General features: G+C 40.1%; 1 protein-coding gene across 2 annotated transcripts in view; it reads right to left on the reverse strand.

Annotated features, from left to right (window-relative positions):
- The window catches only part of LOC109930675 (gap junction beta-4 protein-like), a 29853-nt gene extending 13798 nt beyond the window's left edge, over positions 1-16055 (reverse strand). For both annotated transcript variants that reach the window (XM_048613257.1, XM_020530131.2), the window contains exon 1: positions 15884-16055. In XM_048613257.1, coding sequence (XP_048469214.1) covers positions 15884-15885 — 2 coding nt within the window. In that variant the 5' untranslated portion in view covers positions 15886-16055. The remainder of the gene's footprint in view (positions 1-15883) is intronic.
- Positions 16056-17092: the final 1037 nt, after the last annotated feature.

The following is a 17092-nucleotide window of genomic DNA, read 5'->3' on the forward strand; positions in this document are numbered from 1 at the left end:
TTATTGGTCAGTGCATTGAGTATGGGAGTTGGGATGTCACATTGTGGCTGTACAGGACATTGGTTAGATCACTTTTGGAATATTGTGTTCAATTCTGGCATCCCTGTTATAGGAAAGATGTTGTTCAACTTGAAAGGGTGCAGAAAAGATCTACAAGGAAATTGCTGGGGTTGGAGCTATAGGAACAGGCTGAAGAGGCTGGCGCTACTTTCCTTGGAGTGTTGGAGGCTGAGGGGTGACCTTATGGAGATTTTTAAAATCATGAGGGGCATGGATAGGGTGAATAGCCAAGGTCTTTTCCCTAGGATAAGGGTATCCAAAACCAAAGCATACAGGTTAAGGTGAGAGCGAAAAGATTTTAAAAGAACCTATGAGGCAAGTTTTTCACGCAGAGGGTGGTGCGTGTATGGAAAGAGCTGCCAGAGGAAGTGGTGGAGGCTGGTACAATTACAACATTTAAAAGGCATCTGGATGGGTACATCAATACGAAGGGTTTAGAGGTATTCAGGCCAAATACTGGCAAATAGGACTAGATCAGTTTAGGATATCTGATTGGCATGGTTGAGTTGGACTTAAGGATCTGTTTCTGTGCTGTATAACTCCATGACTCTGAAATAGATTCTATTTCACCAAGGTTTGGCTGATATATAACTACCAAAAGATCTTCATTCAATTACATTGCTCTATCCTGACCCATTGAAGTGGATGAATAGGAGGCAGCACCAGTAGAGCAACAGCAACCTTCTCTTTAATTGCCAGCTACTTCATTGGAATGAGCACGGTTGCTTTGGCTCAGAGGAGGTGATATATCCTACACAGGGTTTTCAGGCACAGGGTGTCTGCAGTACTGCAGGAAGAACTATCAAAATCAACTCATGATTGAAAAAAAATGTGCAAATTGAACAGACTGTTGCCTTTGCATTTCTAAATTTATTCTCAGGATCTTACTACCACTAGCAAAGTTGGTGCCCCTCACTACCCTGATGTGGTGCAACTGAACAAGTTTGTGGTCTATTCAAAGCATAGCCAAGAATCAACCAGATCAGTGTTGGACTGGAGTCACAGATAGGACAGATTGGAGAAGAATGGCAGGTTATCTGTCAATAGGTAATCATCAAACTTACCAGGGCATTGCCTGTTAAATTGTTTGTTCACATTAGAATTTTGAAAGTATGGATGGAATGACATAGAAATTTAGAAGACAGGAGCAGATATAGACCATTCAACCCCCTGAGCCTGCTCTACCATTCAATATGATCATGGCTAATCATTGAGCTCAATACCTTTGTCCTGCCCTTACCCCATAATCCTTGTTCACCATAGAGCTATTCCTATCTCTTTCCTGAAAACTCAAAATCTTTGGTCAAAACCACTTGCTGTGGTAATGAATTCTGTAGCCTCTGGTTCTGATGTTCTAATATTGTTCCCACTAGTTAGAATGGACTGAAAGTCAGGCTATGTAGTGGCAACACCCAAAGACACTATCTAGATACTGTTATATCCTGAAATCCTATCTGAACCCTTGAAGATGTGGACCACTTTAGGAGACTCCACTTGACTACGGTAAACATGCACAAGAAAATTTATCTTCAATGTGCCTCACAGCTTTCGATAGACTGAGGAAAATAGTTTTTGAGAACCAGGATCTTAAACCGGAGGGGTAATGATGGTATTTACGTATATGCTTCAGAGATGTGGTCAGCCTAGCCCAAACAACTCAAAGTGCTTGAGATGTGCCACCAACAGTGCCTTCACGTGATCCTCTAAAGTTAATGGCAGAAGACTCTGTCAAACAGCAGTATCCTCTCCTAAACCAATGCACCCTGCATCAATCAAAACCTGCTGCACTGGGCAGGACATGCTATTTGTATTCCTGAAACCAGATTCCTGCAGCAGTTGCTCTAAACAGAACCTGACTTCAATGAAGATTCCCAGAAGTAGGGTGGAAATGCTTGGGGTTAATGCAAAGAAAAGATCAAACAAATTGGCGATGCATGAGAACCTGGATTGTGATCACTGGAAATGGAAAAGGTTCATTTAGGCAGGCACTGGACATATCAAGAGACTTCATCAGGAACACAGAGAAGGGAGGACGCAGCATGAGAGAGAGTACACAAATCTCCAAACAACCCGAACCTCAACCCTATAAGTATTACTTTCCCCATATGTAGCAGAGTCTACAGTTCACACATTGGATTGGTCAGTCAGTTCAGAGCTCATTAACTTGGAGTGGAAATATAACATCCTTGATCCTAAAAGACTGAATGAAGGGGAGAAATCGAGATACTGTACTGTGAACGCTAAATGTATCCATTAATTTCTGGATCAAGATAAGACTGAACAAACAAACTTGCACCTATCGCACCTTTCATAATCTCAGCACATATTGTGTCATAATTTTCATTCAGGAAGATCAGCAGACAAATTGTATATAGTGACAACTCTGTTTCAGTGGTAACAAGGAGTGACTACCCCATGAAATCACACTATCAAATTCGAATTTCCTGCCTGATGTAAACCAAGTGACAATTAAGCAAGAGGCTTGCAAAATGCACACCTCCTTTCCTGTTATTCATTGTTGACATCAATGTTAAATTGCACGCACTAAAGATAATCAATCAATGCAGATGAAGTCTTGTTCTAAATTCTCACTTGTTTCCCTTGTGGGCCACGAGGGGTGAGGCATGTCATCGGAAGTTTCAATGTTCTGGGCAATTGGCCGGTAGCCAGTGCGTGGGAACTTCTGTCTATCTGGAGACCTCTGGTCCATCATGTAGCTTTGTGCTACATTATTCACCAGTTTCCATGAAATTTAACTATTATCTCCAATTAAAAATTAGACTCAATTCTGTCTTATGACCTTTCAGTAGACCTGAAGAAAGCTGCTCAGTCTGAAACATTTGCTCTATTTCTTTGTCCACAGATACTGTCTGACCTGCTGAGCATTTCCAGCACTATCTGAGATTCCCAGCGTTCTCAGTATTTGCTTTTCCACTAGACTCACATTCTACATAATTGATTTGATGAGTTTAGGTGTTAGATTGCAACAAAATAAGCAAGCATGAAGTTATTCATTTCGGACAAATAAAGGGTACTTTCTAGATAGTGTAAAATTAAATACAATAGATATTCAAAGACTCTTAGATGTTCAGGTGCAGAGATCTTTAAAATGTCACAAACAGGTACGGAAAATAATCAAGAAAGCTAAAAGAATACTGGCCATTAGAGGGCTGGAGTATAAGGATGCAAATGTTATGCTGCAGTTATACAAAACCCTGCTTAACCCCCGCTTGGAGTATCGTGAGCACATCTGGGCACCACAGCTTAGGAAAGATGTATTGACATTGGATGGAGTACAGCAAAGGTTTACAGGAATGATACCTGGACTTCAGGGGTTAAGTTTAGAGGAAAGATTATACAAATTACGGTTGTTTTCTCCAGAATTTAGAGAATTAAGGGGTGATGTGATAGAAGTCTTCAAGCTGGCACGATGGCTCAGTGGTTAGCACTGCTGCCTCACAGCACCAGGGACCCAGGTTTGATTCCACCCTTCAGTGACTGTCTGTGTGGAGTTTATACATTCTCTCTGTATGGGTTTCCTAATGTCCTATTGGAAAAGAAATCTTCCCACCTTACCTCGTCTTGCCAGATATGACTACATTACTACAATAATGTAGTTGACACTCAATTGAAATGAAAACCCTTCCTCAGAATATGTCACTGGACCCAAAATGTTAACATTGATTTTTCTTCACAGGTGCTGCCAGACCTGCTGAGCTTTTCCAGCAGCTTCTGTTTTTGTTCCTGATTTACAGCATCCGCGCTTCTTTTGATTGTCGTCTGAAATGGCCGATCAAGCCATTCTGTTCAAGGATGACTAGAGATGGATAACAAATGCTGGCCTGGACAATGATGTCCACATCCCATCAAAGAAAAGCAATGGTTTTAGGACCATTCCAATGCAAAGTTTCATACCGAGCTCTGTAAGGGGTTAGTGGGGTGAAAGACCAAATGCTTGGTCAAAAGATAGTTTTATTAAGCATCTTAGAGGAGGTAAAATAATTAGAAAGCTATGGAAGTTTAGTGAAGAAGTTTCTGAATGTGGAGCCTTTGCAGCTGAGTGTAATACAAATGTATGTGACAGCCCTGTTACCTAGCTCAGTTTGCACTGTGTCCCCTTCACTGTAAGAATTCCGTATCTAGGTGTGTTTAATTACCTTTATGTTATCAATTCTGTGTCACAAAAGAATTCGGTGCTGGTGATTTTCTGCAGAAGTATAATAACAAAAGCCAAACCTTGGAAAGCAATGCTGTAACTATGCAAACTTCAAGACAGGGATTTGGGTGGGTCAAATAAATAAACAGAAGTAATGGACTCATCTTCATGCCTGTACTTGTTCATACTGCACTTTTGTAAAGCTTGTCTTTCAGGCGCCAGTGCCTTCAAAGATGTGGTATGAGGAGTCAGGAAACAGAAAAAATACATTTAGTTGAATGTAACGGTAATTTTGATGGCATAGGGCAAAGATATTGGAGTTCAAAGAATCTACTATAAATTGCAAGTTTGAGGATTTTAAAATCTAGATCTTGTTCCCTTTTGTTCCAATAATAAAGTGCAAGGCATCATTGCTTATCAATGTTATACATGTTTTTAATCTTTTTGGTGTACAATCTTGTTTTCATGAAGTAATTACTGAATGAGGCTACTGAAAGAGATTTTCTCGCCATGCGATCTATTGTTTTATTCACACATGGGATGTGGGCGTCGCTGGCTGGCCAGCATTTATTGCTCAGCCCAACTTGCCCTCAAGAAGGTGGTAGTGAGCCACTTTCTTGCATGCTGCAGTCCACATGCTGTGGGTTGATCCACAATGCCATTAGAGTGGGAATTCCATGATTTTGACCCAGCGACAGCGAAGAAATGGTGATATATTTATAAGCCAGAATAGTGAGTGGCTTGGAGGGGAACTTGCAGCTGGTGGTGTTCCCATATATTTGCTTCCCTTGTCCTTCTTGATGGAAGTGATCGTGGGTTTGGAAGATGCTAAGGATATTTTTGGTGAATTTCTCCATCAAGGGCAGATGCCCGTTAATTGACAATACTCCCCATTGTTTCATTAAATAAATATTTAAATCCAGTTGTTAACTGTGCCATCACACTGTCATGCTCCGTGGTGACTTCAGTTCTCCTAGTGCTGTCATATTTTACCATCTCAGTTTGTGTGATTGATATTTACATGAGACATGTGAAGCTCATTGCTTCTGTTTTAGTTTACTTGTTTAGGAGATCGATTGCTGTTTTATTTCAGTTTTGGATCATTTCTGAACATCAGTAAAAAGGGATAATCACTTTGAACTTAAACACTACCCAAAAGTTAAAGGTGCCTTAATGTTCAAAGTTTAACATCAATGTGAAGAGCATTATCAACTTATCATGTGAGTCCAAAGTGGGGTCTCTGGAGCAAAGTGGTCTGTGACCCCTCACCCTCCTTAAAGTGGTAGCCTTACAGCATTCTGATTACACATTGTATGCACTGTAAATAGTGCAATACCGAGCCTGGTTTGGAAAGTACTCAGGATCTGGTAAACCACTGAACCCTTTGCAAACCCAATCACCCTCAGTTTAAATATTTAGAAAGTGAGAACTCTTTTTCTCCTAACTTTCCAAATATTTATATTTTTATTTTGGAAAGAGCTATGCCCACACCTATATCCAGAATTATGCTTGACTTTCTTCCAGGCAAACTTTTAAAAATACCAGCTAAGGAAGATTTGGAAGCTTTAATTGTTCTTCTGCCTAGCCAGAACCAGAAATGCAGCTTATTGGTCTCAGTTGGTAGCAGCAGAGAAAATGCACATACTCTCACACTATATTTATGTACTGACTGCCTCACTGCAAACTCAAGCGGGGCATTTTTTTATTCTCAAACTCATGCAGCGTATTACATAATTCACAAATGTACATCACCAAACAACCATTAAAGGACCAGAAGACTTTTAATTATATAGTATCTTTCAGGATGTTCTCAGCATCTGCACAATTAAGCTCTTTTTAAAATATAATCGTTGTGGTAACATATGAAACCCAGCAGCCTATTTGTGTACAACAGCAAGATCCCCTAAACTGGAATGCAATAATGATCAGTTAATGTTTTCATGATAGTGGCTGAGGAACACATATTGGCCAAGATGCTAGGACAACCTCATGCTCTTCTTTGATATGGGCATTATGGGTCCTTTTATATTTTCTAACTGAAGACAGCAGACAAGATTCTTGTTTAACTTCTCATTTCAAAAATGGCACTTTGGACAATGCAGCACTCTCTCAGTGTTACATTGGACTGTTAATCTGAATCATGTGCTCAAACCTTTGAAATAAGAACGTACACAGACTTCTGATTCCGAGGCTTAGAGCACTGTCTCCTGATTTCATTGATCTTATTGCTGACAAATCTTATCTGTTAGCAGCTATCCAGTCTTTGATATTAATTTCACGATTAGAACATGATAAGATTCTTTGCCCTCAGTTCTTCCGCTCGGCCATATACATGCACCTTCTTGGCTGTAAAGCTCAATAATTTACATTATTGTTGGTAAATTGAAAACGATGCAGTTCCATATGATAAAATATGCTTTAGCCTTCTATAGTTGAGTCTCCACAAAATTAATCTCATATCTTCTCTAAATACATTAAGAAACTTATCCCAGGACAACAAAGTGCTATTAATTAGACATCTGGTAATTGTATGTCTTCTGTTTAAAAATGTCAATTGCAACTTTCACACTCCTAGGATATTTCAAAAAGCATCAGAACTGAAATATGACCGCTGTTTTGTAGTCAAATGTTATTTTTCACACATGGCTACTGAATTATTTTTCTGATCATGAGATCACTAAATCATTGTGTACCTCTATTCTCTCTAACAAAAAGATTTCCCACCATCCCTGCCATCACCCCTATCAGTATTAGGAGTGTGTGTTCTAGCAAACATCTGGACAGTTTTGATGTAGACAGTCAGGTTAGGGCCTTGTCGTCCAATTGTGAAACTACACAACATTCCTGTTACTTAGGATTATCCTGATTTATACAGAAACAGCTCAGGAATGCATTAGATGCACCAGTGATAATATATGAAGGGAAGTACACAGAGCTAAAATATACCATAAGTGTTGGCAATGTTGATTTTGTTTTGTTTTAGTTATTGTAAACTTTAAATCTTTTCACGAAAAACAATTGAAACATATTTGTTGCACAGATTACCTGAGCTCCAAGAAAAAATGTGTTGGATTTTCCAAGGAGCGGCAATCACAAGCAGGTTGCCACTCAGCTCAGAAGAGCTTAGTATTTGTGACAGGGGATTTTGATAAGGGCTTCTTCAGAAATTCGGAGCTGTACTTCCATGCTGGCAGATCGCTCATGGTGCAGAATAGTTGGAGGAAGGCAAACTATGCCCATTTTCACATAGCAGTCAGTTGCTGCATTCTGAAATTTAAACGTTCAGCGTCACAGGCAGCATTTTTGACAGCTCCTGTGAAATGATAAGTACATCAGGTAAGAGTGAGGTTAGACTGATGGGTGCCAGATAAGTAGGGTGCCAAGTGGATAGTGTACCAAATAAGTAGCAAGTAGGGTGCCAAGTAGGTAGGGGTAGTTTGCCAGCTGGGTAACATATAATGTGAGTTACCAAAGCACAATTTGGCAAGTGGACCAGGTAAGTGACAGTGGATTTAGATTAGGTCAGGGTGGGTGGAAGATATGGGGTTCAGTGGGGGCTAGAATGATGATGCCAAGTTGCAGAGTAGGGGATGGGAGGCTTTCACAATAAGGGAAGGTGGAGTGGTGGGAAGAGAGTGGAGTTGGGGCCAGAGTGAGGGAATGTGTATCGGCTCTGTAGGCCACATAAGAGGGTGTTGAGTCCAGTGGTGGGGCAGGGGATTAGGTCTGGTGGCATGGGAAGAAGGAAGGGCTGAGACTGTTGGGACCTAATGGGAGGGAAGTGCTGGGTTAGCTTCTGGGGGTATAAGGGGCCTGGGTTTGGTACTGTTGACATTATGTGAGGTAATTGTAATAGGGGAGGGTAATTGTAATAGTTACCAGGGGTTAAACAAAGTTTTTGCTCGTCTAACGTTTACTGATTAACTATTTACTTAACTGCAGTGGAACCCTCTGAATTCTCCAATTTAAATTGTAATTTTAAACAGTTCCAGGTGTAGGGGAATTGACAAGTGGAATCTTTAATATTCTGGGCAATTCCTTTGGAGTCTGCTATGATGGGGATTCCACTGGGTCCCCATGTGTAACTTCCATCCATGCCTCAGAAGAAAATCTGATCCATTTCATTTAGAAATTCGACATACACCATCCAACAGTAACGAATTGATTGCAATATCGGAGGTAGAGGTTGTTAAAAAAAAATCATTGAACAGGTTTGTGAAGAGGCTGTTAATTGATAGAGAAGTTATATTTGTGGATGTTAACTTTATAATTAAGCCCTTCTGTTGGGCAGGCCTATGTTTTTAGATTCAGCAGCATAGCAACTCTATCTAAGTTAAGAAGGAGACAATTACAGTCCCATAACCACTGCAGAACTCTCCTTCCATTGAGCTTTCCTTTCTCTGTTTCTGAACCCTGTCAGGAAACGTTATGTGAAGCCTGATGTTGTCGTTTGAGTCATTCAGTCGATAAATTGATTCTATTGATTAGGTATATTCTGTGTCCCAAACACACCAAGCTGCATCACACTGACAATGTCATTTTTAACTGTTGGTGGCCTAATTGGCCAGGAGGTTGTTCAAAGTCCAATTAAAGGTGACAAGAGCCTTTCAAAAGGCGGGATCTGCTGCCTGCTGGGTGGCTGCTACTACTTTGTGATTAGAGCAGACAGACTCTGGGAAGGCCAGGGAGGTGGAATTTTAGAGTCCTTGCATGACAACATAAGAATCAGTGCTAATTCTACCAATTTTTGACCTCACAGGTTTGGTTTGGAAACAATTTATTTGGGCTTAGCAATTCACCCAGCAGCTGTGCTCTGACATACATAAGACTCATTGGTTCTCTGGAAAAGTATTTGAAAGTGTCATTCGGGAACTAAATTAACAAGGCACTTAAAGCAGCTTAGGAAACGGGAATTAGTGCCAAGCACATTCCCTGCTCCTTAACTGCTCACTGGCCATTCAAAATTCAAAACTGTCCAGAAGCCATCTGGATCCTGCAATGATCTCCTGGACTGCAATTTTCAAAGGCCGCCTGCAATGGGCCCTCTATCCCAAAGGGGTCCTTTGAAATCTAGACCAATATTGGCTGTCTGGGAACTCATCTACTTTACTGTAACTGGCACTGGTAGGAAGCACTTTCCAACATACAATACCCTACATGCTGACTTATCAGTTCAGCCAGGCAGCTGTGTCTTCACAAGGCAGAAGAGAAGGTTGCATCACAAAATTTGAAAGTTGACTTTAAAGACTTACATTTCGGGCAAGGAGCTTCCCATGTTGGGGGCAAATTTGGAAAATGTCAGTGTAGGATAGAGGGTTTCAGGTTCATTAAATTTTAGCGGAAAAAATTGGAAGGAACATACAATGATTTCATAACATGTGCTCTCGGTGGGGGATCCTCCCTACTGGAGATCTATTTGTAAAACTTCTCCTTTCCTGCCCAGGCTTTCAACCTGTGCAAAATATGACAAACAGATATTTGATATGAACTTGTTGTATTAAATATCCAGATTTTAACTAAATAGCATGAAATAGTTATTGACAGCAAGAAAAAGGTATGAATGTTAAAAAAAAACTTTAAAACATTCTTCATTTCAATTTAAACACTGGCATGGAAAAGCCCTTTCACGTCAGTTCATAATATTTTGCATGGCATCAATTGTTATAATATTTTTGATATTGCTATTGTCTGTATATGTGTGAAAGGCATTGGATCTACAGGGGCAATGTGAGGTCAAAACAGCCACTGTGCCAGATGCTATTGGCTTCCATTCATGGGTATACGTTCCCTTTGAAGTACAATGTTTTTAAGCCTCCCTGCATTTCAATTGGAAATGGAACTCATCTGCATAATTATTCATAATTCCAGATGCAACCTCAAATGAACAGGAAAATAACATTACAAATAGCATGGATGAAGTTGAATTTAAATAGCATAGATGAAGCGGGTGTCACAATAGCGTGTGGAGGGCTGGCAGAGGCAAAAGTTCAGAAGCTTGAGAGGAGTTTCAAACAGTCAGAAGTCTCCCATTGTTATTTAAATAACACAACCCCTGGAATTTAGGGTAGAGTCTAGGGTATGGCTGAACAACGCAAATTCCAGCTTCAGAAGTAACATTCACACTACACAAGGATCAAACAATAAGCACCTTCAAGGAAAGAAGATCTATCCATTTATCCTTGATGTTCAATGACATTACCATCACTAAATCCCCTACTATCCACATCCTGAAGGTTACTACTGACAGAAACCGAACAGGACAATACTGTGGAGGCAAGATTTCTGCGGCGAGGGTAAATCACTTCCTGATTCTCCAAAGCCTCTACAAAACACAAAACGGAGAACAATGGGATGCTTTCTACTTGTATGGATGGGTGCAGCTCCAACAACACTCAAGAAGCTTACCAGCATCCAGCACAATGCTGCCCATTTGATCAACATCCCTCACACATTCAACATACTCCCTCCACAACTGATGCACAGTGACAGAAGTGTGTGTCTCCTCAAGGGTCCTTTGACAGCAACTTCCAAACTTCCAACCTCTACTGTCTAGAAGGACAAAGGCAGCAAGTGCTTGGGAACTCATTACCTACAAGCTCCCTGCCTCCCTGCCCCAGGTCACATACCATCTGATTTTAGAGTTGTTTTTGTTGTTCTTTTGTTGCTTTTGGGTCAAACTTCTGGAACTCCTTTCCTCATACCACGTTGGTGCACCTATATCACATGGACTGCAATTGTTCAAGAAGGCAGCTCACCACCACTTCTTAACAGTGGGCAATAAATATTGGCCTTGTCAGTGACACTCATACCCCAGAAATGAATTAAATGTCTGAGATACAGCCTTTTTTTGATTAGAGCAATGATTCTCTGACTTAGAACATGAGAATCTGTAGGGACATTTCAGGATGCACAAAATATGGCTTTCTGGGTGGGTAATGTGGATGATTGCCATGGGCGTTAATGTTTGGGAGGTGCCATTATCAAGTGTAAGTAAATGAGTTGTGACTTGAGATGGGCTTGTTCCGAGCTGGGACTCCAGAACAGAGTCTCATGTGAACCTGGAGTAGGTTGGCTGTCTTACCTAGAAAGTGGGAGCATGTGGATAGACGCTTCCCAAGTATCATGTACCCATCTCACTGATATCTGTAAGTAAATGCCCTTCTTCTGAAAGGCATTATGTAACAATCCTTACATGCAGCAGTTTCATATTATAAAATATAATAATTATGATATCAAAAGTTGTGTTCCATTGCTAATCCATTTGATAATAAAGATTTCAACCAAAGAAGTATGGGAACCACTCTGTCAGAACAGTCATGTTGCGCAAAATATCTGAATTTTAATGCAATATTTTAGACCTTCCATTAAATATTGCATTCATCTTATTTGGTGTCAAAAACAACTTTCTGGACTCAATCAACTGTAGGCTCAAGTCCCATTTAGAGGTTCGGTCCTAGGGACAATTTAAGCTGACACTTCAATGTATTCCACACATACTTTCTCTTGGACAAGACATTAACTTGAAGCCTGACCTACTCAAGTGGATGTAAATGATCTCATGGCAGTATTCAAAGAAGACCAGCAACACTGTCCTGATCAGCATTAATCCATCAACTAACATCAGTCAAAATAGGTTATCTGGTCATTAATTTCATTTCTTTGTGTGGGACATCACTGTAAGCAAATTGGCTCAGATTTCATAAATGGTGATCCTTCAAAAATCCTTTACATGGTTATGGAGTACTTTGACCTACTTAAGAATGTGAAGGATTCTTTATAAATGAAAGTTATTTCACTCACTAAGACAATGGTAGACTATTCATTCCTTACATACTCTACATAAACCTATCTGCCAGAGAAAGGGAAAGTTGAACACAACAAATTCTGTTGATTCTATCAATGATTTGGAACTGATTTGCAATCCTGAATTCTGAATCACATGCAATGATAACTTAAAAAAGAGGTAAATAACTGCTCTTAAATTGCTGCAGGAGGCTTGGCTTCTTGATATTATTACAGTAGGTTTGGGTTATTTACCTCTCGCTGTTCCAGCAACTGGAAATGTGAAGAACAGAGACATAATTCTTAATAGTGAACAGGTAGTGTCAGCGCAGTAAGTACACAGGATACCTTTGGTTTTGCAGTCCTCTTGGTGGGTCCAGCCTGCAGTAAACAGTAATCTGGGCTTCCATTATCCATGATTATTCAAATTTTGTATGGCCAGAACCTTGAGGCAGTGTGCACTGACTATAACAGATGTATATATTGGGATGATTGCCAGGGGCATTAATGTTTGGGAGGTGCCATTATCAAGTGTAAGTGAATGAGTTGTGACTTGAGATGGGCTTATTCCGAGCTGGGACTCCAGAAGACAGTCTCATTTGAACCTGGAGTACGTTGGCTGTCTTACCTAGAAAGTGGGAGCATGTGGATAGACGCTTCACAAGTATCATGTACTCATCTCACTGATATCTTAAGGCAGTGTGCACTGACTATAACAGATGTATATATTGGGGTAGAGGCTTCCATTATTTTATTTTAATTGTTTTATTTATTCCTTCATGGGATTTGGGCATCACAGGCAAGCCCAGCATTTGATATCCATCCCCAATTGTCCTTGATCTGAGTGACTTGCTATGTCATTTCAGAGGGCAGATAGGAGAAAGCAACGTTGCTGTCAATCTGGAATAACATGTCAGCCAAACCAGGTATAGAGAACAGACTTCCTTCCCTACAGGATACCAGTAAACCAGATGGGTTTTTTTTGATAGAAGTTGGGGATCCTTTTTCCGAAAAAAACCTTGAGACTGACTGTTTTTCAAATATTACCAGCATTCAGAATCATTTACCTTGTCCTGTAAGATTTTTTACTAGTCATCTCAACCAAAAATATTCATTTAACTCTTAAAGTCACTGTACCCTAGGCTGTTGGGGAATGGATTCAGATTATTGTTATCAAAAAGCAATGGTATCTGTGAACATTTTTTTTCCATTATCTGTGCACTTATTTTTTTCTGTCTCCAGTTGTTATGAGACTAACCACTGAGGTCTGTTCGGGCCAAGTAAAGTTGTTTTTATAAAGGTCCGAAAGGATGCAAACAGACCTGTAGATATACTGTGTTTAGGTGTTTGGAATAAAACTTTGATTAAAACTTTTGTCCATTTGGGACAAAAAAAAAGTATATCCAAAAAGCTCAAGTTAAGTGACACTGTGGTTAATGCTTTGGCCTCACAGCATGAGGGACCTGGGTTCAATTCTAGCCTTGGGCAACTGTGTGTAGCTTGTATGTCCTCCTTCTGTCTACATGGGCTCCTGCTAGGTGGTCTGGCTTCCTCCCACAGTCCAAAGATATACAGATTAGGTGAATTAAACATGTTAAATGTGGGGTCTTGGGGATTGGGTGGGATGTGCTTCAGAGTGTTGGTGCAGACTTATTGGGTTGAATGGCCTCCATCTGCCCTATAGATAGATTCTATGATAAGTGCATCCACAGGTCTGTTTGTGTCAACTTCTGAAAAGAACTTCAGTTTTTATATCTTTTTGGTTTTTGGAGATACACATAAGGAAACTTAACCGATATTGTTTATCAACTTTTGCAGGCACAACTATGGAGCAGGTGGGACTTGTACCCAAACCTTCTGGCCCAGAAATAGGGACACTATCTGTGTGCCACAACAGCCCCACCAGATTGTTTTTTATAACAATCAACAATGGTTTCATGGTCACCATTAATAGCTTCCTAATCCAAGGTTATTCATTGAATTTAATTCCAACAGTAAGGTATAATTTGAGAATATGTTTTCAGACCATTAGCCTAGAGCTCTGGATTACTCATTCAGTGACATAGGTACAGCCCCACCATGTCCCCATGGTTCCTGTCAGGGGCCAAAGAGTGAAACTCACTGAGCATTATCATAGGCTTACTGCTTAAACTTTTCTTCATGACAAAAATGGGGATTTTTTTGAAATGATGGGCTGAACCAGGCCTCTCCACCTCCTTGTACAGGATCTGCATTGTTTGGTATTTCATTGGTGTCATCGTCTGGAATATGGTACCCCACCGCTCTTTTCTGGTCATTTTGTGACCTTCTCTCCTATACAGAACATTAAAGAGAGAAAGATAATGGGCTAAAATCCTCTATAACCAAACTCATCCGCCCCTGGCCATTAAAATGTAAATGTTTCAATGATGCTAGGTCCTCAACAGTACTGTGGCTTTGCATTATTTTGAAGGGTCAATAATTTGAGCCCTTCCATGTTCAGAAGTAACATGCACCCAGAGGATACTTGCACAGTCTGTCAGCTGAAGGATGCATGGTTGGAGGCTGATCCTGACTGCTTGGGATTGCAATTCATGTTTTTGGTATGTACAAGGTTGTTGAACCATATAAGACAATGCATCCAGGGAGCCTCTGATAACCATGGCTACTATCCCAGTCTACAGTTGCTTGGCATCTATGGGTGGCCTTCTCCTGCTACTGTCTGGTATCTGGACTTTGCTCCTCTCCTTCCCAGCCTGAAACATCACTTCAAGTTTATTATCTGGAATTTAGTGGCAGTCTTGCATCTGGTGCTAGGCCTTTGGCTTTTCAGCAATATTTAAATGATGCTGCAGACAAGGTCTAAACTCAAATTCAATCCTCTACTTGCTCCGTCAACACTATCACAATAGTAATCTATGACAGAGATAGTAGGAACTGCAGATGCTGGAGATAAGACCCTTCTGATGAAGGGTCGAGGCCCGAAACGTCAGCCTTCCTGCTCCTATGATGCTGCTTGGCCTGCTGTGTTCATCCAGCTCTACACCTTGTTATCTCAGTAATCTATGACAGTTGCCTTGGGGGAGCCGTAAACTATAAGCCCTTTCAACACTGGTTCAACTCCATGAATACTGGAAGATGGAGATTGTTCTGACCATACTTATCCCTGAAATGCAGCAAGGCATGTTGGGAGTGTAGGGTACAAGATCCTACGATGTGAACTAACTCTCAATCTTGAATAGCACCGTTTAAAATCAGAAACCTTGAAAATGAGGCTGGGTGACCTGGAATTAAGTCCCAGCCCACATTTTCACAACACCATGGAGGGTACCTGACAGTAGAAAATGTAGCCTGTTATTGTTTTCCATTTGCTACCCCTGATGAGTGAAAATTCAGCTCTTGGAGTTTATCATTTCCTTGTTGTAGTTGTGCAATAATGTGAGAGTGAGACATTGATCCTTGAGACTGACTACTCAATACCTTTCTTCCATCTGTGGTATGATTCAGGTTGTTTGGTTTAAGTGTGATTTGAAAAAGACATTTTCTACCCAATGACATGATCAAAAGGGGAATAGGCTGATGTTAAATTATAGTCCTTTTTCCCTTTTATACCCAAGATGGCAAGATGTTGTTTGATAGACTCCTTTCCCTTTTAACGTGCATCTTACTGAGAAAGGTCTTCCTCAAACCCTTGTTTTCAGATCCCAATATTTGAAATAACACCACAACAAAAACATTTTAAGGTGAAATTAAAGACAGGGTTTATTACAAAACATCGTGGGAGAATGACTTCACTATTTCATCCACCACATATCTACTCAGCAAATTAGGGAAGACAGGTCAAGAACAGAGACAAGTTACAAATTACAAGTTTTGGTAATCCAGAGAAACTAAAAATCAGCTCACATGAGTTACAGATTTCCAGGGTTCAGTGACCAATAATAGTTTTCTTGGTGAGCTGGGCCCAGTAATATTTTCATTTTTGCAGACAACACGTAGGCCTCTTCCCAGCCAGCAACTTGGAGATAAAGACAGAGTGTCAGCCAATTCAGCCTAGAATCCTGCTATCCCTCTAGAGTTCAATCAGCAACTGATGTGGAATCCTAGAGTTGTACCTTTAATCAATTTAACAATTTTCAATTTGTGACAAAGCCAGGTGTTTCAGATGCTGTGGCCCATCTTGGTGGGCTAATTGGAAGGTCATTAAGCTAACAATGAGGCTTTATCTCCCCAATCAGTGTTTCTATTGCTAGATAATGATATAACTGCTCAGTTTAGTGTAATGGGTCTTGACGTTTTCTGTCCGTCCACAGCTGACTGGATGTCAACGTCTCATCTCCAAGTTCTTGGTGTATGTATAGCTTGATGTCTATAGAATGCCAGGGTTTCAGAAATTTCTGGAAATATTATCATGTGATCAGCCTCAGAAACTATGAGTCCAGCAAGGTCATTTATTTTTAAAAGATACTGAATTTTAAACCAAAAAATATAGAAGGAAATGCAGTTTTCTTTGAGATTTCTCTTTATGCCCTCTGGCTGTGACAAAAATATCCTCATCACTGAGAACAGTACATAATGCAAGAAAATTGCCCGCAGGATGGTGTCCTATACAGCATTGGCATAGATTAGGTTTGGAACCAGGCTGCTTACAATTTTCCACGCCAGCTCCCTTTGTGAAACATGACACACCAATTAAGCATCACTTTCTACAAAACAAGACATACACCACAGAGAAATTATGTGGCATTTACATATAATGCCTTTCGATTAAATTATATATTAACTCAAGCCACAGATTTTAACACAAAGGACAATTATTTGCAGAAATAGCTATGATTCTAAATTATAATTTCTAGTGCTATAGCATAGCTATAATTTATATACAGAGATATAATGTAGAGTCTTGCATCAACACAACACATATTTTCCAGCTTTTCTTTACCATAGTTTAATTATTGATTTCAAAATCCTCCAACGATCTTGTAATCTACATTACCCTGTAACGTTTCAAATACCTGATTAAGGAAAATGAATAAAGTAAATTAAACTTTTAAAATCAAATTTGTTGTATAAAGAAAATATGCACTGAGATCAATGATTGTTTTATAGTAAGTT

Source organism: Rhincodon typus, chromosome 27, assembly GCF_021869965.1.
Source record: "Rhincodon typus isolate 14 chromosome 27, sRhiTyp1.1, whole genome shotgun sequence".
Classification (NCBI taxonomy): domain Eukaryota; kingdom Metazoa; phylum Chordata; class Chondrichthyes; order Orectolobiformes; family Rhincodontidae; genus Rhincodon; species Rhincodon typus.